Raw genomic sequence first — 26,814 nt, 5'->3', positions numbered from 1 at the left:
TGTGTGTGTGTGTGTGTGTGTGTGCGTGAGATCAACAGATACACACTGATCTGCAGCCAGTCTGTGCACAATGAAACGTAACAACTTTGTGTTGTGCTGAATTGTCTCATGTTTACAGAAGGTCAGAGGTTAAAGGTCTGTGTGTGTGTGTGTGTGTGTGTGCGTGCGTGCGTGCGTGCGTGCGTGCGTGCGTGCGTGCGTGCGTGCGTGCGTGCGTGTACCTGTGCATGTTGCCGTTGGTGGTGAAGGTCTGTCCACAGATGTTACATTTGTAGGGTCTCTCACCGCTGTGGACCAGCATGTGTCTGTCGAGCGATGAGGCCGAGCTCAGGCACTTCCCACAGATGCTGCAGGAGTGGTCCGTCGCTCCGGTGTCGGCGTTGTGCTGCAGAGAAGAGCGTCCAATCAGCTGACAGCAAGTACAGGAGGAACTGATCTGAGCTGAAGCTCTCGGGATGGAGGGTGTAACATACTAAATAAATAGAGGCCCTTTCACACAGGTGACTTTGGGCCCTCTGAGAGAAACCAAAAAGGACCAAACTCTCACAACGTGACTGCTGCTACGACCCTACGAACCGACCAATCAGAATACATCACTGATGGAGGCTTAATGACAAATATGTGTGCCGCATTAAGACTGAAACCCAGAGTGGTGGCAGTTCTGATGCATGAGAGCGCAGCAGCCAAAACTCCTTTGAGGTTTTTCTGCATGTTCAAACCATCAGAGCGATGAAGATGACGCGTCTCTGCTCTCTTTTTTCCTATTTCCATCGTACAATTCAGCACATACTCGTCCCACAGCCTGACAGCCTCAGAGTCGGACACACGATCATCAGACTGAAGACGGCTTCAAACTGAGGACGCAGCGGCAGCAGAAGCATCTTCAATCTTGATTTAAGCAGAAAATTCCCTTTGCGTCTGTCTTCATGCAGGATTTAGTGCAACAGTGTTGTTATTTATCTTCTTGACTCCTCAGCCTATAAAAACAGAGCCGCTGCGCGGTGACAGCAGCCGTACAGGAAGCGTTTACCTGTCTGATGTGCATGGTGAGCTGGTGTTGTGTTTGACAGTTTTTGTCACACAGTGGACAGATGAAAGCTGAGTTCTCGTCTTTGGTGTCCTGGAAAACACACACACACACACACACACACACACACACACACACACACACACACAGAGATAGACATTAACATAAAAACCTCACTGTCGACAGTTTTCACACGACGATTTCTTCAGTTCGTTGACGATGAGTTAATTGAGAAAGTTCAGCCTCAGTTTGACCTGATGAGAAAAAGTCAGCTGATCTCTGATCCATCACAGCGAGCTGGAAACCACCTGAGTCACTGCAGAGGGGAGAGACTCCGCCCTGCTGCTCACCAACACACACACACACACACACACACATACACACAGTACAACACACACGCACACACGCACACACCATAGGCACACATACTACAACGCACACAAACAGTACAGTACAACACACACACACACACACTTCTGCACTGGTCGTTATGCGAGGAAATGTTGGAAAAACAATCTCTGCAACACACACCACACACAAAACACACACCATACACACACACACACACACACACACACACGTCCGCTCACAAACCCAGGGAAGCAGCACTTCCCTTTTCCTGTTTCAACTACAGGAAGTGATGACGTGTCATGGAATGCTGCAGTGCATGATGGGAAAGAGGAGAAATGTACCATAACGATGAGGAAAAAAATGAAGAGAGGAGAGGAGACGAGAGGAGACGAGAGGAGACAACAGAGAAGAAGAAAAAGAAACAAGAGGAGGGTGAGTGATTGAACAAGTCAGGTCCTGTGAAAACAGAAAGAGGAGAGGAGAGGAAGACTGTGAGGAGACAAGGAGAGGAGACAAGGAGAGGAGAGGAAGACTGTGAGGAGAGGAGAGGAAGACTGTGAGGAGAGGAGACAAGAAGAGGAGAGGAAGACTGTGAGAAGAGGAAGACTGTGAGGAGAGGAGAGGAAGACTGTGAGGAGAGGAGACAAGAAGAGGAGAGGAAGACTGTGAGGAGAGGAAGACTGTGAGGAGAGGAGACAAGGAGAGGAGAGGAAGACTGTGAGGAAAGGAGACAAGGAGAGGAGAGGAAGACTGTGAGGAAAGGAGACAAGGAGAGGAGAGGAAGACTGTGAGGAGAGGAGACAAGGAGAAGAGAGGAAGACTGTGAGGAGAGGAGACAATGAGAGGAGAGGAAGGAGAGAATAGGACTGAAGCAGAGGAGACGAGGAGATGTGATGTTCTCTGTGGAGAACGTACAGTCGTTGCTTTCAGGATAATAAAGTGACCGTGTGAGGAAACGTTCACTTTCACCTGCAGCTTTCATTCACCTCATGATGCCTCTGTTTGCTGTAAACACTGACAGGAAGTGATGCGTCTCATGTGTCCGGTTAGTTTGGAATAACCAGAGGAAGAAGGAGAAGCTGAGCAAGAAGAAGGAGGAGAAGGAGAAGCTGAAGTAGCTGCAGAAGAAGAAAAAGAAGGAGGAGGAGGAGAAGAAAGCGAAGAAGGAGAAGGAGACGAAGAAGAAGAAGTGTGTGGCGAGGGAGAGCAGTGACCTCACAGTTGAGGACAGGAGCGTCACCTATAGCTCGAACACTGTGTGTGTGTGTGTGTGTGTGTGTGTGTGTGTGTGTGTACCTGGTTGCGTCGTGCGTTGCGGCCGGGCGGGGCTCTCATGGCTGCCGTGAGCGACTTGCTGGGGGAGGGGCTTGAAAAAGAAGAGCCATCGTCACGACATCATTCATTTACACACACATTTGAACGCGTTAATGAGCCGCAGCAAGCCGCAGGCTGACGGTGACGGAGGTGCAAACAGCAGCGGGGTCCTGTAAACTGTGCGCGCTCACCTCGGGGAGGGCCCCGCGGAGGAGTTGGCTGAGGTGACTTCACTCCCTCCTTCCCCATCTCCTCTGCCGTTGATGGTTCCTGCTGCTGACATCACAGCTGACATCATGGCGTTGATGGAGGACAGGTCTCCTCCTCCTTCAGCTCCCATGATCCCTCCTCCACCTCCTCCTCCTCCTCGATCTCCGTTCTGTAGCGTCTCTCCTCCATCCGCTGCCTCCTCCATCACTCCGTTGATTGCTACATCATGAAATGTGAGGGCGGATTGAGGTTGCAGCTACAGTCTTTTTCTTGTGCTAAAATCCATAAAATTTTGAATGAGGTTTTGTATTCACCTTTGAGGTTATTGTGCGTTTTCTCCTCTGTTAGCTCCGACTCTTCCTCGGTTATCTCTTCTCGCTGCTCCTCTGTGGAGCTTTCCATGACGGCTGAAATAACAAACAACATGAACTTTAAGATAAATGCACACCTGAAGTTTTCCAGCACGCTAGTAAACACAGAGAGCTCGCTGAGTATAAGTTAAAACCTTGCAGGCTGTATTCGGACGGTAAGAGCTGTAAAGAGCAGCTCCTGGTGAATCTTAAAGGTCTTGAAACTCATCTTCTGTCAAGTGCTTTTGTATGTCAAGTGAGGACACGTTAAACGGGCAGATTTTTCAGTGGAGGCTGGTGTGTGAAGGGTGAAGGCCGACTTAGAATAGCACAGGACCTCTGAATGTTGGCTGCTGACTCGAGCTCACTTCCCAGCCTGCTTGTAAACAGATTTCACAGAGGATTGTTCATTATTGTTCATATGCTACAGAAATACATTGATATAATTTGCAAATCATGTCTATTAATAACTGAGCTGCTCGTGAGGGCTATAAAACTATAAATGGGACAGAAAAAGAAAACCAAAGAGGGTTCAAAGACACGAAATTATAAGAAAAAAGCAGACAGGAAGTGATTTGTTGTCACAATTAAGGCTCTTCTCGCTTTGTAAAACCTTCAGTTCAGATAATATTTGCATTTCCACACATTTAAAGGACTACAACATAGTTTTATTGCCCTCAGCTCTTTCATAGCAGCACTCTTGGCTGTTTCCTTTTAGTTTCTGGCTTATTTTCACAGCAGAAACATGGATGAAGATGTGATGTGAGACAGCAGAGGACAGCCGCTGTGACCTTCGATATGTCTGTAAGAGAAGCAGAGCAGCTTGGCTCAGCACCGACTAGACCAGAGGGGACAAGATGTAGAGTTTACAATCCTCACACCTGTCCCTGCACAAGGCCGAGAGACACAGAGACATGTAGAGAGAGAGAGAGAGACTGGGGAGTGAACATATGCTTTCATGTCTGACAGCAGATATATAGAAACCGAGTGTGAGGGGAAAGAGGGAGGATGATGGAGGAGGAGAGGAATGAAAAGAAAAAGGGGGTTTTCTCAGAGAGGAGAGGAGAAGAAGAGAGCTAATTACTGTTTCCTGTTTGGCAGCCCCCACAGGAAGACGCTCTCCAGAGCTGGCCACTTCCTCCTCCAGCTCAGAGAGAGGCCTTATGTGTGTGTGTGTGTGTGTGTGTGTGTGTGTGTGTGTGTGTGTGTGTGTGCGTGTGCGTGTGCGTGTGCGTGTGTTTGACATTCCACGTTCAAAGAAGAAAAGGAAGAGAGAGAAGTAGAGAACATATAACCAGAGAGAATGTTCTAAAATGATGAAAAGTGGATGGAATTTGGAACGTACAACGAGAATGTGAACAAACCGTTGTTTTTATGTCATTATTCATTCTTCTTTGTATACATCTAAACATCACAGCCCTGACAGAACTGCAGAATACATCTATTTCAGTGAATTCATTTATTTTATTCTTAATTTTCTCATATTTTCTTTGTTCTTTTCTTCAGTTGGCTGTCTGTTTCCCCCACAGTGATCAATAAAGTTTTATTTAAACTTCATCCTCTTTAAAGGGAACATTGTTGAAAATCATGGAAGGAGTTGCAATGTGGAGTTTCAGTTTTTATTGTAGGGGGATAAAACAAGGTGGAGGAGGAGAGGATGAGTGGAGCTCTGCGAGTGACTGGTGACAACTGGCAGAGTGTGTGTGTGTGTGTGTGTGTGTGTGTGTGTGTGTGTGTGTGTGTGTGTGTGTGTGTGTGTGTGTTGCTGCACCTGCCACAGCCATGTTACAGTTTGTCATGTAAGAGCAGTGATACAAGGAGAGGTCAGTGGAAACAACACACACACACACACACACACACACACACACACACACACACACACACACAGCTTAGGCCTGGATTGTTTTTTAGATTAGCATCCTTCGCCTTTGGTGCACACATGCACGCACGCACACACACACACACACATGAACACGTGCACAGGCACACACACACACATGCACGCATGCACGCACGCACGCACACACACACACTGTGATTGGCTGATGGAGTGCTCAGGCAGCAGTTTTTATAGCCTGTTGAAACAAATGGCAACAGACGGCTACAAGAGGACGAGGAGGAGGAGGAGGAGGAGGAGGGCGAAGGATGGAGAGGAGGGGGAGACAGGAACAGAAAGGGGGATGATTAGGTGTGTTCAAAAGGATGGAATGGAAAGAAAAAGGGAAGGAAAGAAGGAAGGAGTAAAAGGAAGTGGACAAACAGAAAGAGAAGCAGTGAACGTAGAATGAAATCTGAAGGATGGAAGGAGAGAATGAGAGAGGAATGGCATCAGGCACACAGGAACGTGATCAGACGCTGTGACCCCCGACCTGCTTTACCTGCAGCTCATCTATAAGACCAACCTTCCTCTGAAATAAACAAGACGTGCTAACATGCTGATGGGATAACGTTTACCATGTTCACCGTCTCAGCTGAGACTGCCAGCTCGCTAATGCTTGCTAATTAGCACTAAACGCAAAGTAGCGCCGGTGCTGACGGGAACGCCATTATTTTATCAGGCATTTGTTGGATAAATTAAAACTGACCTGATGATGGCGCTGCATGAAAAGTCAAAAGATGCTGAAGTGATTACAGTTCATCCTGAGAGGAACATGAATGTCTAAGCCACATTTCATCACAATCATCCAACAGTTGCTGAGATATTTAACTCAAGATCACATGTAAACCTCTTGGTGGCGCTAGAGGAAAAGTCAGGGGATCACAAATGTCAGCAGGATTCATCCTCTGGGGACCAGGAGTGTCTGCACGTTCTTTCAGTCCACACAGAGACGCTGCTCGCAGGCCAAATCATCCAAAACACATTTAAAATAGTCCAAAACACACTGGATCAATAACTACTCCACACTCACAGTGTGTGTTTCATTCTGTCCACACCGGGCTGCACGTATACACTCTGTGTGTGTGTGTGCTGATAGCTGATGTTACTGCATCTGCTCCCAGCCATCATTCTCACACCAGCTTTGACACACACGCACACACACGCACACACACGCACACACACACACACACACACACACACACAGAGCGCTGACATCCTGACATTCTTGCACATCCATGCAAAAGCAGAAAAAAAGGTCACCATGTGGGAGCCAGGGAGTAAATGGATGTATCTGTGTGTGTGTGTGAGTGTGTGTGCGTGTGTGTGTGTGTGTGCGTGCATGATGGAAAAGTTGACTCTCTGTGCCAAAGTGCGGCAAACAAAGACTGCTGCTCCATTACTCCATCCCTGCCTCCTCTCTCCCTCTCTCAAACTTCATCACTCCAACCTCTCCTCTTCCTCGTTCTTCATCTTTAAAACACGCGTGAAGCCTGCGGTCAAGAAGCACCAAAGAAAGAAGGGACAGGACGCTCGAGCGCATCGGGCACGTTACCACGCTGGAGAACGTTCTGGAAGGAGAACAGCAGAGGCCGCTAAGGCCTGCCAATCAACCGCCATCTTTCCAGCCGCACGGCCGTCGTGAGGAAGCTCTCCCCTCTATATCATCCACACATCACATCAGCGCGGCGTTCGGAGAGACCGACTGGAGGACGAGACGTCGCCGCCTTTTGTTCCACATCAGGACAGTTTATTAGAAACATGGACGCTAAGAAGAAAAGCCAGGCTGCGTTCACGTTTGAAGTCGGTTCGACCTGTGACAGATTACTGCTGACATAACAGGAAGCAGAAGCCCCGTTGCCATGGTAACCCCAAGCCTGGAATGGTCGTTAAACTGTCGACTGACGTGTCCTGTAAAAATGACCGCGACAAACACAAAAACAGCCGAAAAATAATTGATGCTGAAGCTACTAATCGACTAATCGATAAACATTTTGATGTAATTTAGTTTTGCTTCATCACGCAAAACTCTCTGCGTCTGGTTTTAGTTCAAGACTGTGGCGAGCTGTTTGTCAGCGCGAAGCTTTTTGACCTCAGCCGGACTCACATCGTCTGTCCACTCCACCAACAGCTTCCACACAAATGATATTACACTTTTCATAAATGAATGGAGTCCACAGGACAGTCTGGCAGCCTGGGAAAAGACGAGCTGAAGCGGTTTAGTTTCCCGTCTCGCTTCTTGCTCTCAGTCGCGCTGAGGTCAATGATTTCACAACATGAACCTCCTGCTGTGTGGGGCACCTGTGTGAAGATGTAACCCAGTGACAGAGGAGGAGGGGGGTGGATGGATGAAGAGATGGATGAATGCGTGGGACGGAGGGTGAGGCGAAAAGTTTCCCGTCACCTGAACCCCATAAATCCTCTCCATCTCTCCCTCCTTACATCTGACATGACAGCTGGGACATAAAATCTGGACAGCAGACTCACAGCGGGACGTTTAAATCACGTGACGCCACGTTAAATGACTGAAAATAAAAATAATAAAGCATTTTATCCTGTTGAAACAACCAACAAATCTCATGCAATGACCCAGCTTTTACCTCGCTGCTAGCTAGCTAGCATCTCACAGCAAGCTACATGTACTATATTGTTTTAGAAGGCTATGTAGCATGCTAAAAACATGCTAACCCAAAGTGAGTAAGCAAGTTTAGCACGTTGATTCATTATCATGAAGTTAAAACTATTATTGGATGAAACAATGGAATATTAAAATTTGACTAAACCAATATTTTGTCAGTCATTTTAATCAACTAATTTATGACTAACTGAACAGAACTGTTTGTGGTGCCCGCTACGTGGCATTAGCTTATCCTCTGTCAGGAGAATGTTAGCAGCCTGAGTAGCCGGCTAGCATCATTTACAGCCCCACAGGCCAGAGACAAACTGACAAAAGTGACACCTGTTGTAGAAAGCAAACAGCCCTGCAGGACATCATCATCGTCCTCAGCTCTTCTTCTTCTCTTCCTGCTTTCACTCTTTTTTCTAAGCTTCTCTGTTTATATTTATATCTCTTTTTGCGAGGTGGGATATTTGAACGTGTGCCCTCGCCGGTGTCAGCTAACAGTCTGTGTTTAGCAGTAAAGACACGAGGTGAGGGATGGAGGACGTATGGGGGAGATAGATAGAGGAGCGGGGGGAGGACAGGATCCGATGACCATATGTTGGCTATTTATTACCTCCTCCTAACTGTCGCTCCCTCTCCATCGCTCCATCTCTCTACTCATCTCATTCAAAATGGCTTCACACACATTCAGACATGCAGTACAATGCCCTGAAGACACAGAGGGAAAACCAGATTCCAGTCAACATTTCTTTAAACATACATCCAGGCGTCATTAGGGTGAGCCTGTCGGGCTCAGTCTTCCATTTAAACTGCCGTGACTAACAGCATGTGTAGCTAGCTTCAGGGCCAACTGCCCAAACGTAATCCTCAGTAAATGGTTTCACTAGCGGCCTGTTATAACATAAAAGTTTAATCAAAGGCGACATTTTTAGCTTGATTCACTTCAACAATGACCCAAAAATATAAAACACTTATGCCAGCATCTCAAGTTACCTGAGTTTGCTAACTACTGTTAAATGGGCCATTTTTAAGTTAGCATATCCAACTAGCAAACAGGCCCTTCATGTCAACATCCAACTGGAAATTACAAGAAATAAAAACTTGGAAATGAGTGAAAAACAACAGCTGTTTTGTTAAAGCATCAAATTGTCACTACAGCGAGTGACATGAACACATAAGAGCTGTAATACTGAGCATTTCTTTGCTACACAGTGGGAATGTTGAGCATTTTAAGCTAGGTTAGCAGGCTGTGTACTGCTGACATAAAACAGGAGTGCATGAACAAAGTAATTTAGACACATATTACTGCTAGCACCTGATGCTAATTCACCAACAAGCTTTCTTTGTCCCACTGACAGACACTACAACTAGCAGCTGAAGCTAATTAGGTAACAGCTTGCATAGCTACTGAGTAACTGTGGTGATCCCAACATGCAGGCTAATCATCTGGTTAGAACTAAGTTGAACTATGTTTGATTTTCTTTTTTTTAATCTGAAGATATCTATGGTAACGCTGCATTAGCAATCTTGCAGCACAACCACTGACAAAGTACTGATGCTGGCATTTGAAGCTCATTAGCTTTAGTCGGCTAACGGCTATATAAACTGCTGTTGTGGAATAGCAGTGATACTGAAAAATCAAGATTTTATTGTGGTTAAGATTTTTTTAAATGTTGACCAAAAACTACAACAAAACAGGGATATTGTAACTGAAGCTACTTATGCTTATGTTAGCTTAGCAAAGTTTGCACCAATGACATAAAACTGACATAAAACATACAGTAATTTTCACTAAGTAGGCTAACTGTGTACCACCACAAAGGAGCAGCGGTGCTAGCATCTGAAGCTAATTAGAATACATTAGCCACCTTTGCTATCTGACAGTACTGATGCTGACAGCTGAAGCTAATTAGCTTAAGTCAGCTGGATCAACTTTTCAGCTGCGGCAATTTCATCCAATTACTTCTCATTCCTAAGGTGGCAGCATAAGATTCGGCTGTGTGGCAAATTATTTTTTTTAGGGTGAGAATGAATGAAGTGCAAAATCTGTAAAAAAAATAGTAGATTAATTCGTCCCGAGTCAGAAGCAACCACTCAAAGAGTCTTGTCTCTTTTTTCTTTATACTATATGGCCAAATGTATGTGGACATCTTAACCTCACGTTGCACAGCGGTGTTCCGCAGGTAGAGCACCGGGTGCAGAGCACAGCAGTTGATGCTCAAACAAGTACGCTCCCACGCCTAAAACCACACACACACACACACACACACACACACACACACACACACACACACACGGCAACATGGCTGCATGAGCTGGATCTTCTTTCCTGCCAGTGAACGCCTGAAATGTTTAAAAAGTCAAACTGATGCTGGTATTCAGGCCAATCACGCAACAAGCTGAAAGAATCTCTCTTTATCTCTCGTTCTGTGTCTCGACCACAACAGGAAGTGCACACTCACGGGAGTCACAAGAGAGTGTTTTGCTGCTTCCCCATGTACGAGTGTGTTCAGAGCGAGAGAGATTGATGGGCATGCTCTCTCTCTTTCTCACTGACCCACCCCCCCCCACACACACCACACCACACCACCATCTCACACTCAGCTGCCATTACCCATCCTCCACTGCTCTGCTCTCCTGGCCTCCCTCCTTCCTCCGCTCCCTTTGCAGCAGTACTTTGCCCTAACTTGTTAACACACACACACACACACACACTTGCAGGAAGCCGTATGCGATTTTGAAACTTGGTTTGCTCCCATTCAGGCAGCTGATTCCAGACTGGGAGCAAACTGGGAGTATGTTTCTGGACCGAGCTGGCATGTGCACAGGATGAAACAGGGAAGGGACAAAAAGTTGATGCAACGCCGCAACTGTCCTGAGTCACACTGTTCATCTGCAGATTATTCTCTGGACTGTTTCCAAAGGGCCACGATGACGTCTTCAAACGTCTCGACAGCTCAAACCCAAAGACGTTCAAGCTCACGCTCGTGTGAAACAGAAGCAGCGAATCCTCACACTGGAGATGCTTCAACCGGCGACTTCTGGAATGTTTGCTTAAAAAAATGTCAAAACAGTTGCTGATTATCTCTCCTGTCAATCAAATAATCAAAGAATTGTTTCAGCAGTGAACGTTAGATTTCCCTTCATCAAGAGCCAAAACCAGGAAAAACAAACCTGGTCTTGAAGTACACAAGTGGACGGGGCGTCCACATACTTTTGGCCATGCAGTGTATCTCGTCTCCATCTTTTACAAAAAAAAAAAAGTTAGAAGCAAAAGTTTCTTTCTGAAACTTTTTGCAGGGTGCGTCAGTGCAGCCCCGACTCTCCTGCTGCTCATCCTCTCTCCTCCCTCTCGTCTTCCTCCTCCTCCTCCTCCTCCTCCTTCCTTCTCTTTCTTGCATCATCTTGTCTTTCAGGCTCTTCCTGGCTCTGTGTGTGCGTGCGTGCGTGTGTGTGTGTGTGTGTGTGTTTTCCGCCCTTCAGCTTGGTTACAGATTGACTGGTGTGTGTTTGCGGTGCAGTCACACACACACACACTCATACACACACACACACACACACACACACACACACACACACACGGTGGAGTTTAGACCCGACGTGATAAAGTGTTGAGATAGCATCGACGGTGTGTCAGCTCTACTGTACGGCATACCAGAGCCAGGAGGCAGGGGGAGGGGAGTGTCTCAGCCAACCACTGAAGAGCCTCACTGTGGAAAATGTCTGCCAGCTCTCAGCCAATCAGGAAGCAGATTCCTCTACTCGCTCTGCCTCTCTCAGATGAACAAACACACACACACACACACATTCATCCCATCTGTGAGTCGTCCCGTCTCCTCTCTGCTGACTCTGTACTTTATGTACAAACTGATTAAGAATCTCTGTCAATTAATTCTTAAATACACTAAAACTTTATCATCGTATTATTCTACTTCATTCTATTTGCGTGTTTGTTTTTCAGGATGTTTTTTGTTATTTATTGGCTAAAAAATGAAAGAAAGTAAAGATGTACTGTGACTCATTTTTTTTAGTTTCATAAATACTTGTTCTGTTAACATAAGTGCTCATTTAGGATTCTACTGATTTAACCACTTTGAGAATACTGGTGTTAACAAGTGGCTGTTATCTGGCACATGTTCGTGTTTTTAAAATAAATATAAATTAACAAACAATAAATGGCAATTTGCTGCATATAATTTCATTTTCTATGCTGAACATTGCACAAAGTACATTTTGTTAACAATGTGCAAAACATTAACATTAATTTAATATTCTGTCTTTCCTGTTAAACAAAGGACATCACACTTGAAATACACTGAATTTTAGCTTCATTCCTAACTCTCAAACCCACAGAAACTTAAAGGATAACCTTCGTTTTTTACAACCTGGACCTTATTTGTAGCATTAAATACGACCATTTACTCCTCCAGACAACTTTGGTGGCATTTGGAGTCGTTTTGAAGAAATTAGCCCCAGAGGAGCGGCGCGTATATCCGTATAATGCGAGTACTCGGGGCATCCATGCGCAGCCTCTATATAACGCATAATCTGCTGAAACTCGTTCATATTCCAATATTTAGTTATGATATGCTGGTGCTATTCCCCTCTGAGCCCGTGGTGGCATGCTATCAACATCCGGCGTCTCTAGACAACTACCTCTGACGTGGATGACCTCATTACCGAACGCCGGGCGCTGCGAGCAGCCAGCCACAACACGGCTGACTCTGCGGCGGTCGGCTACAAACACGCAATAACGAACCACAGCTGTGCCAAACTACAGCTAAACTAGCCGACCGCCGGCTCAGAGGGGAATAGCACCAGCATATCAGAACAAAATACTGGAATAAGAACGAGTTTCTGCAGATTATGCGTTATATAGAGGCTGCGCATGGATGCCCCGAGTACTCGCATTATACGGATATACGCGCCGCTCCTCTGGGGCTAATTTCTTCAAAACGACTCCAAATGCCACCAAAGTTGTCTGGGTGAGTAAATGGGCGTATTTAATGCTACAAATAAGGTCCAGGTTGTAAAAAAAGAAAGTTATCCTTTAAGTTTCATAGGAAACCAAATCTGTCTGCACGACTTTGGGGAGAAATGTGTATAAAATGATGCAAAACACATCTGGAATAACACCAATAAAAAACATGGGATTGTGGTTTGACAACATCTTTAAGCTTCAATGAAGAAGCTGACAGCAGGGACGCTGCAGCACAGAGCCGGCAGGGTTAACTGAACATATTCCCAGTGTATTTCACTCAGATACGAGACAGATGCTTTACAACGAAACAACCATCGGTCATAATGTGGGTAAGATTCAAGTCCCCACTTCAATAAAACAGTTAAAGATCATGTAAATGTACAAATTCAAATCTCTTCAAGGGCAATAAAAAATCTCCCTGAACCACTGCTCAGCCCAGCAGCTACAGATGCAAACGTCATTACAATTAAGGCAATAAACCATCAAATAGAAGAGGTGTGAATGAAGGTCACACCAAACATGAGGTGTGACAGAGCGAGGAGGAGGAGGCCGAAGCCTGAAACACGGCTGAAGCAGGAAGCAGCCGCGTGAAACGACCGCACAGACAGTCACAGCGATGGAAACAGAAGAAACGAGCAGGACGAAGCACGGAGGCGTCGCCAGGCGGTCACATGACAAGAGAGGCGGAGAGAGGCGGCGAGGAAGCAGCAGGTGATGCAGCGTTTACAGGTGTGTGTGTGTGTGTGTGTGTGTGTTTGATTTCTGATCACAGATTTTAAGAAGCGGATGAAAGACGGCAGAGATGCTCAACAATGAAAAAGTGTCAAAGGACGATGAAGAGAAGGATGAGGAGGAACGACAGAGGGGCTGGTGTGGAGTGGCACATCAGAAGCGAGGGACAGATGATAGATGGAAGCACGGCAGGCAGAGCGATGAGGTGTGTGTGTCGTGTTCGACAGCCGGCAGGATGGAGGGATGGATGGATGGAGGGGTGAATGAAAGGAGGAGGAGCATATTTACCCGTCCTTTTCGTAAAGCAACGCTCGCTCGTTCGCTCGTGTCTCGGGGCGGGGCGGGAGGGGGGCGGGGTTTGTTGTGTGTGTGTCTGCAACCACTGCTCACACTGCAGGGGGAGACAGAGAGACAGTCAGTGACACACACAGTGAATACACACAGCACACTGCAGCACACACAAACGCCAACACGCTCGTCAACTCACAGCCTGCAGCGACGAACGCAGCACACCTGAGCAGCTGCAGCACAGGTTCAGTCGCCCACTCAGCCCAGCTTCACCACCATGTTATTTCACAGATGGACTGATGCTTTTAAACATTACAACAAATACATCACGCGTGCACGTCCAGCTGACTAAATGTTCTCTAAGAAGGTCGTGTCCTGCAGAGGACACGGGTTTGGTTCCTGCTGTCATTGACAAAGCTTGGATCTTCTGCTGTTGATGCTTTCAGAAGACACAAGGAGGGGAGGAAAGGAAAGAAAAGAGACAGATGTAACGCCAGCCATCCGAAAAATGTAGAACTACAGACAGATTTCTGTCCGACTGACCATCATTTGTTACTCCTCAGTGCCATGATGGTAACAGCTTCCTGCTCCAAAAGGCTCAAAGAGGAGGGAGAATGTGCCGCAGTGTGAGCTGCGTTATGTGATGCACTGACATTAGAAACATTCTGCATGTGAATGTCTGCACCGAGCCCAGCAGGGTCACTGCCAGCACATTAATGACGATTAGTATTTTGGATTCGGATGCAAAAGCTCATGACTCTAAACTCTGCAGACTCTATCCAGGCTGTTCAAAGCAAAGCACAGGAGCGGAATAAAAAGGACAAAACTTCCCCAAACACAGAAAAACCCAGTTACAGAACATCTTCACTGGACTCTAAAAGCAAAATAAACCCACATACAGACATCAGCACACACACAAAAAACTGAATCCCTGCCTTAAAGCACCGGTCAGTGTGTGTGTGTGTGTGTGTGTGTGTGTGTGTGTGTGTGTGTGTGTGTGTGTGTAACTGCTCTGCTGATACGGTCACTCCTGTCAGATAACAGTCGGTGCACAGAAACACAAACTGAACTGTGGTGACGCCATGCAGGCCCAGGTTGAGGCAGTGCATCATGGTTGGCGCAGTGCATCATGGGTAACGCAGACACCTGGTATCTGCAGTATGTGGCACACTAAGACGAACGAGGCAACTCACACTGAAGCTTTTGTTCAGATGCGTTTATGGTGTCTAAAGTGTGTTTTAGTCCTGAAAAAAAGGCGAAATCAGGGGTGTGTGGGGGAGTTCAGGCGGCATTAGTGACTCTGAGAGATGTTGCACCCAAACGAATGAGGTACCTGCAGCTAAACACCTGGAGTGAAACAAAGCTACCTGTGTGGGCGATAAGGCTGAAATCTTCATCACGACATTTACCGACATCAAGATATGTCACAAGATCATCAGCCAGGCCTGCATGTATGTGTTACTATAATTCAGAGCTTAGGCGGAATGATGTGTGTGTCGTTCAGGTGTGTAGTGACATTTACAGGTAAAAAAAAAACAACCCGATTCTCTGCGTATGAAGCTTGATGTTTTAAGAACGAGGTACCTGCTGATGCTGTAAAACAACTAAAGAAGAAGAAGCAGCAAAAGGTGACGTCCAGCGTAAGCAGCAGCTTAGTGGAGCGCTAAAGACGGAGCGAAGCTCCCGATGGAGACAACGCAGGAGGAGGCGGGCGGCGGGGGCAGGCGCTGAGCATCAGTGCTGCACAAAGACGATAATCTGCTGCAGTTATACAGGTGAGCTGGGGGGGGGGGCAGGGGTGGAGGGAGGGACACCAGGAGAGAAACCAGAAAAGATGATGGATGGATGAGGGGATACGACAGGCTGCAAAGCTCATACATGCACAGTGGAGGAGTTTATGGATGGACGGGTGGAGGGATGATGGATGGATGAGGAGCAAAGAGAGAGGGGGGAAGGAGACAGAAAGATTAAGAGCTTAGAGGGCTGGTAAGACTAATTAGGAGGCAACTAAGGATGCACAGAGAGAGGAGGAGAGAGATGAGGAGGAGTAAGAGAGGTGATGGAAAAAAGAGGAGGAAGGAAAACATCTGCAGCCACACGACCAGTTTACTGAATTACATCTTGAATGAAGTGACGGCAGCCACAAATTAAGCCTCAACTAAACGACCCCCCCCTCCTTCACAACGATTTAAAATCCACAGAGCTCAAACGAAACGACTTCCTGCGTTGCGTCCTGAATCCTGAGCTGAAGAAGCAGGTTTCCTGCTGCTGTTGACGTGCTGTTGTCAGTGTTAATGGGATGAGTATTGTTGGAGATAGAGGAGGTGTAAGCTGATACAGAGAGGTGCCACAACTCCCACCTAAAGCAGGGTTTATCACCATGTTCCCCCTCCACCACACAAAGCTCCCGCTAAGCCAGCAGCTAATGAGCTAGCCCCGCTAACTCACTTTAGCTTTGTTCTGCCGCATTGTTTCTAGCTTTACGGTGCTAAACAGCTCCAGACGCAGCTTAGCGCAGACAGAGCGAGCTGCTAACTGACGAGCTAAACCCTGAAGCCACACTGCCACTCGTGTTAGCATGTTTTAAATCTGCAAGAGACCAAAGCTTTAAAAGTCATTGACATAAAACTTATTGACCAACAATAAACACTTCTGTGTGTGTGTGTGTGTGTGTGTGTGTGTGTGTGTGTGTGTGTGTGTGTGTGTGTGTGTGTGCTTCTCAACACGCCTGCTGGGTTTAGCAGCCTGTCTTCTGAAGCATGATTTCCTGCTAACTTATAAGTCATGAAACATTAACCGGCTGTGGTGTCAGTGTGTGCTGGTTAGTGTCTGTTACAGTGTAACTGGGCTGACTGGGAGTGAACCAGAGGAATGACGACGCAAAACCTGAGAGCAGAGCGCGGATGAAAAGATGCTTCCAACTGAGAAAGCAGGCCGGCGGCCATCGGAGGGCCTGTAACACACTCTGACGGTAAAAATAACTCGCAGAGCAGGATGAGGAATGTGTGTGTGTGTGTGTGTGTGTGTGTGTGTGTGTGTGTGTGTGTGTGTGTGTGTGTGTGTGTTGAAGAATGCTGCTCTGCTTTTGGTTGACAGGCACGAACAAGTGTAGAGAGCCTGGAGGAGAGGAGACAAGAGAGGAGAGGATACAGGAGAGGAGACAAGAGAGGAGAGGAGACAAGAGAGAAGAGGAGACAAGGGAGGAGAGGATACAGGAGAGGAGAGGAGACAAGAGAGAAGAGGAGACAAGAGAGAAGAGGAGACAAGGGAGGAGAGGATACAGGAGAGGAGAGGAGACAAGAGAGGAGAGGAGACAAGAGAGGAAAGGAGACAAGAGAGGAGAGGAGACAGGAGAGGAAAGGAGACAAGAGAGGAGAGGAGACAAGAGAGAAGAGGAGAGAGGAGAGGAGAGGAGAGGAGAGGAGAGGAGAGAGGAGAGGAGAGGAGACAAGAGAGGAGAGGATACAAGAAAAGAGAGGAGACAAAAGAGGAGAGGAGACAAGAGAGGAGAGGAGACAAGAGAGGAGAGGATACAGGAGAGGAGAAGAGACAAGAGAGGAGAGGAGACAAGAGAGGAGAGGAGACAAGAGAGGAGAGGATACAGGAAAGGAGAGGAGACAAAAGAGGAGAGGAGACAAGAGAGGAGAGGAGACAAGAGAGAAGAGGAGATGAAAGAGGAGAGGAGATAAGAGAGAAGAGGAGGCAAAAGAGGAGAGGAGATGAGAGAGGAGAGGATACAGGAAAGGAGAGGAGACAAGAGCGAAGAGGAGACAAAAGAGGAGAGGAGATATGAGAGGAGAGGAGACAGGAAAGGAGAGGAGACAAGGGAGGAGAGGATAAAAGAGAGGAGACAGGAGAGGAGACGAGAGAAAAGAGGGAGGACAGATGAACAGGAGAGAGGAGGAGAAAAGATGCTCCTCTGTTTCTGCTGCCGTGAAGTTACAGGAGTCATAATGGAGCCGTTATGTTTAAGTTAATCGATCAGTGATCAGTCAGCGATCAGTCAGTGATCAGTCAGTGATCAGTCAGTCGACGGTTAAACACCTGGAACTTTAACACGGGATGAATCACTGCAGTCACTTTTCAGGGAAGAAGAAGAAGAAGACCTAAGAGGAGTTTAACTCGACCGATTTCTGACTGGAAAACCCACAAAAACAGAAACTAACAACAAACTTTATTGAGACATTTTACACAACAACAACACACACGTCCGTCACACACTCGACACACACCTATAGACTGTTTTACAGGAAACAGGGCGTATCGTGACGGCTGAGTGCTGTTTCACAATCCACGCTGATACAGTGTGGATGGAGCGGGTCGACCGAGGTTCAACACAATGGACGAGAGAGAGAGAGAGAGAGAGAGAGAGAGAGAGAGAGAGAGAGAGAGAGAGAGAGAGAGAGGGGGGGGGGGGCGAGGGAGAGCGGGAGAAAAAGAGAGAGAGAGGGAGGGGGAGAAAAAAAGGAGAGAGAGGGAGGGAGGGAGAGAGAAAGAGCGGGAGGGAGGGAGGGAGAGAGAGGGGGGGGGTTAGCTGACTGTAAGAAAAAGGAAGTGAGACAGAAGAAGAAGGAAAACACAAGAAGGCAGCGAGCGTCTTGTCAGAGAGAGAATCCAGTCAGACCAGACGAGCTGCTTCACTGTTGATTCTGCACACGCTCACTAAACCCTTCCCTGATTGGCCGGCTGCATGCCACCTTCCTTGTATCCTCACAGCCGATTGGCTGTTGAAGCTGCAGCCCTGGCAAACTGCCTCAAGGACATCAGCACCTCCTCCACCTCCTCTCTCGCTCCGTTCCTTTCTCCACTCTCGCTCTGTTTCTCCTCAGTGTGAGCATCCTTACCCCCCCCCCCACCACCACCACCACCACCACCACACACACACAGATGAGTCATGCAGTTACTGGTTAACTTTCTTTTCAAGTCTGATCATGTGTTGAGTGACAGTTTTCACAGATCTTCGTATAAACAGTCGACACTGAACTGAAGACAGACTTTAAAGACTTTAAAGTCTCTTTAAGAAGCCTCATCACGCTCCTAAAAGCCGAAACATGTTCCATAACTCAGGTATCATGCCTTGGATGTTTGTTAAAGGTGCCACTCAATGGCCTTAAGAAGCCTTATAGCACCCGATTGTTCATAATGCAGGTTATACAGGTAATTCAATCACCTAATGAACTACCTCACATGCACTGCAGTGACCTGGTGACTGTTAATCTGTGTGATAGTGATACAGACAGATAAAAGTCAGCTGAGGAAACAGACTGCAGAGGAGAGTCTGTGTCAGCTGCAGGCGGATTTTTAATTAAATCAGTTCAAATATGAGGATACATAATAATGTGTCCTGTCATCCAGCCGCTCGCTGTCACAGCCTGATGTCTTCGTCCTGCACATGCTCACATGTTCACAGTCAACACATCGCGTCGATTCCAGGAGAAATCCAGCTGGGAAGAGCAGGTTTCTCCAACCCGCTGCCCAGATTGAGCCTGCGAGGCAGCTGGATTCACGAGATCCCGCGAAACAAGAATCCACCTCTGCAGACTTCGACGCTCGTGTTTTTACTGCGTGCTGACCCGCCAAAGCGCTACAGATTAGCTTGAAGCCATAATGAGCATGAAGCGGTGAGCTTAAATATAAATGTTGACCGTTGGCAGCAATGCATGCTAACCTGCAGAGGTTAGCGCAGATGCTGCTGCAGCATCATTTCTACCAGAGCTGCAGAGGAAAACAAGCTGTTTGAAGTCTGATGAAAGATTTGAACGCTGAATTCTTGAATTGAAATACTTTGAATGTCTGGATGATGTTTTATAAAACTACGAGGTGCTTCAGCAGGTGTCAGATTCTTTAAGATGCCTCATTTAGCCTGACGTGAGATTCACACAGGCCGTCTCTGGTGTGACACGATGAGGACAGAAGGCGTCTTTCCGTCAGTATTTGTCAAAAAGAAACAGAGTGTTGGTTCTACCTCTCACAGCGCAGCAGTATTACTTCCTGTATTTGAGCGCAGGCTGATTCCTCATATTAACACGGGAAAGACGAGAAAATGAAAAGCCTGCAAAAATTCACATCAGCTGACTGTGTGTGTGTGTGTGTGTGTGTGTGTACATCTACAGGAGGCAAACAGAGCCTCATTTACTGTCTTCCTCCTTTCTAGCGGTCTATTTGTTTCTCCATTACTTCCTCCATCCTCCTCCTCCAGCTTTCTTCTGTAATTACAGCCACAGTGGTGGTGGGGGTGGCAATAAGTCAGAGCAGGGGGTCCCTGTCAACATACTGAGCAGCTGTCACACACACACACACACACACACACACACACACACACACACACACACACACACACACACACACACACACACACACTCTAACAGGTGTCGGAGACAGCCAACGACCTCTGCTCTCTCCTCTGTGAGACCTCTATTCATTCGAACCACGTTAACAGATGCTAACCTGGACATGCTGCACAGAGACGCTGCATCAGAGTGTGTGTGTGTGTGTGTGTGACGCAGCCACTTGTGTTTCCTCCTCACTCTCTGTTTCTGCCTCACTAAAAGCTTTATTCACTGTCGAGTCACCCGATGCTAACCTGGAACACACACACCAGCTTCTGCCAAACACTTGTGCTGCTGAGTGTCTTCACTGAGACAGCAGTGAGCAGATGTTAACCTGGCCACACACACACACGCACACGCACACACAGCACAAAGAGAATATCAACTTTACGCTACTTTATACTTCAATTTGAATAGCTCTCCCAGCACTGAGCTAAAAAGAGCTAAAGCTAGTGCAGTCTGACACAACTACTGTGCAGTAACCCTTCATGAAGGCTGTAATGTTCAGTTTGTGTTAAACGGTGTTGATGCATGATGATTTTATTGGATGTTATTTGTGCTGCTGTTGAACTCCTTTGCATAATAACACAATGAGCTGTCATCTGTGTAACGCAGCATCTTCAGAGATGCTCGTAGGTGGATTTTTGAACTTCGGACAAACCTGGGCTAGCTGGTTCCAGGCTTCATGCTACGCTAAGCTAGCCTTGTCCTGACTCCAGCTCTGTCATCGACACACTGGTCTCACAATCTTCTCATCTCACTCCTGCAAAGACACAAATAAGTGCTGAACCGTATGATCCGTGTGAAAACAACTGTCAGGTGACCACATGAATCAGTTTCTGCTGAATGCAATCGCTGATCCTGTTCACACTGGCCATTCAAAGATCCCTGCAAGCGCAACATGGGGGACCAAACCAGAGTCGCTGTTTCGTGCAGGAATAACGAGTCAAATCACTCGGCTCTGCTGCACAGAGAGTCGTCAAGCTGCACAGAGCAGATCGAGCTGGGCAGGAAGTCAGACTAACGAAGACCAGAAAGAATCAATTTTCAAAATAAAACACCCTCTGCAGACTCTCGATCCTACATCAAAAATAAACACAATTAAAACAAGAAAACTGAATCTATCCACGAGAGAAACACAGACATCGTGGGGACAAACGTCCAAATCAGCTAAATCTGAGCAAGTTAATAACATCAACTGCCAGCACAGCCGTGGCCGGTCGAGTCTCCCTGTAACCCAGACTGCTGACGTCTCATACTAATCAACGCTAGCGTTCATTTCAGCACGGAAGCATCACTAACAGGATCCTCTGGTGTCCAGCGTGAACAGGAGGAGAGACACCTGGACACCTGGCTGCAGTTTTAACGTGACTCCGTCCTAACTGTGACGCTCTGATTTCTCCAGACTGTTTGTCGAACGCAAACACGTGAGCAGCAACTTCTGAATGCTAACACGCTAACGGCAACAACAGCCGCGGTTCAACGGTGGTTGTGGTATCATTTACTGACACAGTGATAGAGAACAAACAGAGGAGGAAGATGGGACATGATGCCAGTCCTCCTCCTCCTCCTCTTCCTCCTGGGTTAGGGTTAGAGTTTTATTTTCATTGTTTAAAGAAAAAAAAAAGTTGCCTTGGTCTGCATTGTGGTTGGAAAATTCTCTAAAAATGGCTTTTCTGCTCTGTTTTTCTTTCTTCTCATCCATCCATCCCTCTCCATCCCTCCCTGCAGGAGTCAAACTCTCCTCCTCCCTCCATCATCCTCCAGCAGTTGTCTCTCTGCTCAACAAGCGACACATTCATCCTCTGCACAGCTCACATACTCCATAAAACCACACACACACAGCAGCTGGCACACACACCGCCTGCATATCTGCTAACACAATTGGGAGTGTGTGCCTGTGTGTAAATGTGTGTGTGGGGGTAAGAAAGGCAAACACACACACACTCAGTCCACATATTTGCAGGCTGACCGTTACTGGTGTGTGGAGAGAAGTGGGAGGGGGGCACACACACACACACACACACACACACACACACAGCTGGCCACATCCATAACAAATTGTGTCCTCTGCTGCACGTCTATCAGAGAGTGTGTGTTCTCTGCAGAGATGCTTCAGTGTAACACCAAGTGACCACAACTGCTGCTACTGACTGACTGTGTGTGTGTGTGTGTGTGTGTGTGTGTGTGTGTGTGTGTGTGTGTGTGTGTGTGATAATGCTGAGATCTGTGTCACGGGTCCATGTGCTGCAGCCCGCTTCAGCGGTCTGACAGCAGCAGGCAGCTTTTTACAGAAGCTCGTTGGTGGAGCATCACACGGCAGGTGGACAGTTTCAGACGCCGCACAGCTTCAGCTCACATTTTCCACTTGAGTCTTATCTGAAAATGCTTCGATCCCTCTCAAACGCCTTTTTAATGCACTGTAAGACGAACCCTTTGTGCATGAAATGTGCTGAACACATGAACCTGCCCTGTCTTGTCTCATAATGTCTTCTAGATTTAACCACTGGAGCCTTTGATTTTCCTCTTAAGCAGCTGTGAAAGGGATGAAAACACACGTTTTTCCCACGACATATGAAGGTATCATACATACACACACACGGTGCTTACATGAAGATAAAAACTCAACTATACCATTATTAATGCGGCAAATTTTAATAGTTATTGATTGATCTTTACTGTCAGCAACTAGATGTTGCAGCAAGTCGCTGACAGCCGCACTGAGTGTGTGGTTACGTGTGGTACTGGAGTCACTGGTGGCTGCTTTCTGACACCAAACATCAATGATAATAATAACAATAATGATGATGATGATGATGATGATGACGGCTGCAGCTCCACATCTGAACCAGTTTTTAAAACAAAGTTCTGTTGATTTGTTGAGATTTTTTATGAGTTTGTAAAGTTGGATATAAAGACTCCTCCTCCTCCTCCTCCTCCTCCTCCTGGCGTTTCAACAACAATAGAAACTGGGTGTGACTCCTCCTGTCCCCCCTCCTCCTCTTTTCTTTTCTCTCCATCTTTCTCTGTATGCAAAGTAAACCCTCACAGCTCTGTCATCACCTGAAATACAGGGTGACTGTGTGTGTGTGTGTGTGTGTGTGTGTGCGCTGAGTAAGTCCAGCGCTCAAAACCAGCTTTGGCGTGTATGAACATGCTGTGGGGCCTCAAGGCACACACACACACACACACACACACACACACACACACACACACACACACACACACACACACACACACACACACACACTGAATGAGACTTCACTGTGTGTGTGTTTTCACTTTAAATCAGTGGCGTGATAACAATCTAACACACATTAACGGCATGTTTTTGTATCAATACCAGGATCTCTCTCCACTCAAACACACACACGAGCTGAGTTAGAGAAAGATGGAGATTGACTGTAAGAGGTCCAACTGCAAAGGAAGAAGATGAAGGGAAAAGAGAGAGAAAGAGGAATAGACAGAGCAAGAAAGAAACACAAAGAGAGAAAGAAAGTAAGAAAGAAGAAAAAAGGAAAGATAGAAAGAGGACGGGGATGCAGAGAGGAGGGAAAAGAGACTCCGAAAGACGAGGATGTGGATTAATCCGCCGCTGAAAATAGTCCCGAACAGGATGGGAGAGGGTGGAGAGAAGGAGGGAGACACAGAGGGAGAGAGAGGTGAAGCTGGAATCAAACAAGATGGAGAAACAGAGAGAAGGATGCAGAAAGAGAGAGAAAGTGCCCCTCTTTTCACCATAATGGCCGTCTTTGTGTGTCAGAAGAATACAGCCTTCATGTGGACACACACACACACACACACACACACACACACACACACACACACACACACACACACACACACACACACACACACACACACAGAGTAACTAGATGATGCGGTTCAGCTGAGGCCTGACCAAAGATGCTCTCTCTCTCTTTTCTTTCCTTCATCCCTCCTTCCTTTTCTGCTCTTCCTCTCATCACTCCTTTAATATCTTCTTCTCTCCTTCCTCGCCTCTCTTTGTCTTCCTCCATTCCTCCTCTCTTTCCTCAGCTTCAGCTCCTGCTTTATCTTCCTACCTTCAGTATCACCTCCTCTTCCTTCCATGTTTCTCATCTTCATTTTTTCTTCCTTCTATCTCTCCTTGTTGCTGTCCCTCAACTCTTTCTCTCCCTTCCTTCTTTACTTGTCTCCTCCTCCTTCTGTCCTCCCTATCCCTCCTTTTTTCTGTCCATCTAACTCCTCTGCACTCTCTTTCTTGTCTCTCTCTACATACAGGCTAAAGTACAAGGCCACACATTTGACCAATCAGAGCCCTCGCTGCCTGCAACCCTCCCATCCCACACTGAACAGCTGTGTGTGTGTGTGTGTGTTAGCAAGTTAAACAGCTGCTGTTGCTGAGGAAACCAACTTTTTCCAGCTTAAACCAGCGTATCTCAGAAAAACTTCACCTGAAAACACAAACCTTCATTTCAGCCTCCTTTTCTGCCTCCCTCTCTCCACTCCTTGTCTCCTTTCCTTCCTCTCTTCATCCTCTTTCTCACTGAACTTCATCACTTCATCTGTTTGAGTTTGCATATCTGACCAGTTCCTGAACGCTCTCCTCCGTCTCCTTCACGACTGAACTACAAATGTTTTCTTTCCAAAATAAAACTGCTGTTTGTCTCAACGTTCATGAGACGACGGAGACAGTTTGTGGACAATCGCACTCTATGTGCTTTAGCTGGCAGCAATTTGTCTCGCAACCTTTTATCTTCTCCGTGTTTCTGCTAAAACTCTGGAAGAAAACATCAGAAACAGATCAGACTCAGCTGAGGTTGAGGGTTTGAATCCCCTCGAGGGCCGCACGCACGCACGCACGCACGCACGCACGCACGCACGCACGCACACACACGCACACACACCACTCGTGATGTTGGACAAAATGGTGTTCGCTGGGTTTCATTCACTTCTGACCAGAAACACTTCAGCTGTGTGTGTTTTACAGCATCTTTTACACACCAAGAGCAAAGGGCTGCTCAAGATAAAGCAGTTAATGTGTCACTGAGGAGCTCACTCACACACACACACACACACACACACACGCACACACACACACACACACAGCGGTAAACTTTGACCAAGTCCAACTCTTAAGGCACCACTCATCTTTTATCCTCCATCCCAGGCCCGTCTGTGCTTATCTGTGTCGCAGAGATGCTGAAACAACACTGGCGTATCCTTCACTTCCTGTCTGGAAAGGAAGCAGGAAGCAGCAGGGGGCTGCGCAGGGACCAAGCGTTCTTCCATTTCAAACATTTGTGAACAAAAGGCTCAGAATCAGCCGATTTCAGCTGCGTGAAGCTTCCAAAAGCTTTTATTTTGAAAGGTCGCAGGAATAAACAGCTCAGATTGATGCTTTTTGGGATGATGAAGAGGAAACAAAGCTGATACTCGCTTTCTGAGGAACGACGGACCAGAACTGTCGCGGTCTTAAAGGGACAATCTGTGTTTTTACCATCAGTGAGAGGCAAAGGATGATAACTACAGTACCCAGAATGCCCTGCTGTGGGAGCCCGTCTGTCTGAAGAGTGCTGCAGGTCTAATCTGGACTGACTGGACCCTCCACATTAGAGTTACATAAGAGGCCAGAGTCCAACTGAGCAGAGCCATCAGAGACTGCACCTCCTCAACACTGTACTGTGACGAGGAGGAGAAAGACAGAAAGAGAGAAAGAGAGAAAGACAGAGAGAAAGAAAGACAGAGAGAAAGAAAGAAAGAAAGAAAGAAAGAAAGAAAGAAAGAAAGAAAGAAAGAAAGAAAGAAAGAAAGAAAGAAAGAAAGAAAGAAAGAAAGAAAGAAAGAAAGAAAGAAAAAGGAGCAAAACAAGAGGCAGAGGAGAAGGAGGTGAAGAGGAGAGCAGGAAAAGAGAAAGGGCGAGGGAAAAAATAAACTGGAAGAGAATGACAAAGAAGTAAAAGGAGAGGAGGATGCAGAGGAAAAAGATGAAGATGAGGGCAGAGGGGAGGGAAAAGAAGGAGGAGGAAGAAAAAGAGAAGGAGGAATGTGTTGGAGGATGGGAAAATGAAGTAGAAAAGAGGGAGAAGGAAGAGGAAGAAGAAAACTCCTGGAGGGGAGAGACGAGGAGAAGGATGATGAAAACTTTAAGAGGAGGTGAAGGGGTGAGCAAAAAGAAAGAAAAATTACAGAAAGTGAGGGGAGGTGGAAGTAAGGAAGAGTAATAAAATTAAATCTGGAGGAGGAAGAGGAGGAGGAAGAGGAGGAGGGGAGATTAAGAAACAAAAACAGGAGTTAACTCGACTCCTTAGAGGGAGACAAAGAGGATGAAAAACGATGACTTTGGGACTGAACTTTGGTATAACTGGAACAAAGGAAGAGGAGGAGGGAAAGGAAGGGAGGAGAGGAGGAGGAGAACTGGACTCAGTGTTGGTACGTCTGCTAGATTCAAGGAGAGGAGGAGGAAGGAAAAGGGAGAAGAGGAATAAAGAAGGAAAAAGAGAAGAGAGCTTTGGTGATGAGAGGAAAGCAAACAAGGAAAGTAGAGAAAAGAGGAAACAATGAGAGGAGACGAAACAAGGAGGAGAGGACTCAAGGAGGAGAGAAAAGGGAAGGAAGCGAAAGAAAGAGAGAGGAAACAACAAAGAGGAAGAAAAATTAAGATGATAGAAATAAGATGCAGATTGATGTGAAACCGACGCCATGAGAGAAAAAAGCCGTCTCCATCCTGTCTGTGTGTGTGTGTGTGTGT

General features: G+C 46.8%; 1 protein-coding gene across 3 annotated transcripts in view; it reads right to left on the bottom strand.

The window, feature by feature from the left end:
- Positions 1-26,814, bottom strand: part of rreb1a (ras responsive element binding protein 1a) — a 63,984-nt gene that overhangs the window by 22,347 nt on the left and 14,823 nt on the right. For 2 of the 3 annotated variants that reach the window (XM_041960942.1, XM_041960944.1), the window contains exons 2-7: positions 13,753-13,855; positions 3,217-3,309; positions 2,884-3,121; positions 2,675-2,744; positions 1,031-1,120; positions 222-385 (exon numbers count right to left, since the gene is read on the bottom strand). In XM_041960942.1, the coding sequence (XP_041816876.1) occupies positions 222-385; positions 1,031-1,120; positions 2,675-2,744; positions 2,884-3,121; positions 3,217-3,304 (650 nt within the window). In that variant the 5' untranslated portion in view covers positions 3,305-3,309; positions 13,753-13,855. Of the gene's footprint in view, positions 1-221; positions 386-1,030; positions 1,121-2,674; positions 2,745-2,883; positions 3,122-3,216; positions 3,310-3,589; positions 3,629-13,752; positions 13,856-26,814 lie in introns of all 3 variants that reach the window. The other variant, XM_041960943.1, reaches the window with a different exon arrangement.

This window comes from Chelmon rostratus, chromosome 20 (assembly GCF_017976325.1).
Source record: "Chelmon rostratus isolate fCheRos1 chromosome 20, fCheRos1.pri, whole genome shotgun sequence".
In the NCBI taxonomy this organism is placed as follows: domain Eukaryota; kingdom Metazoa; phylum Chordata; class Actinopteri; order Chaetodontiformes; family Chaetodontidae; genus Chelmon; species Chelmon rostratus.
This window is presented reverse-complemented; position numbering and strand designations above follow the sequence as displayed.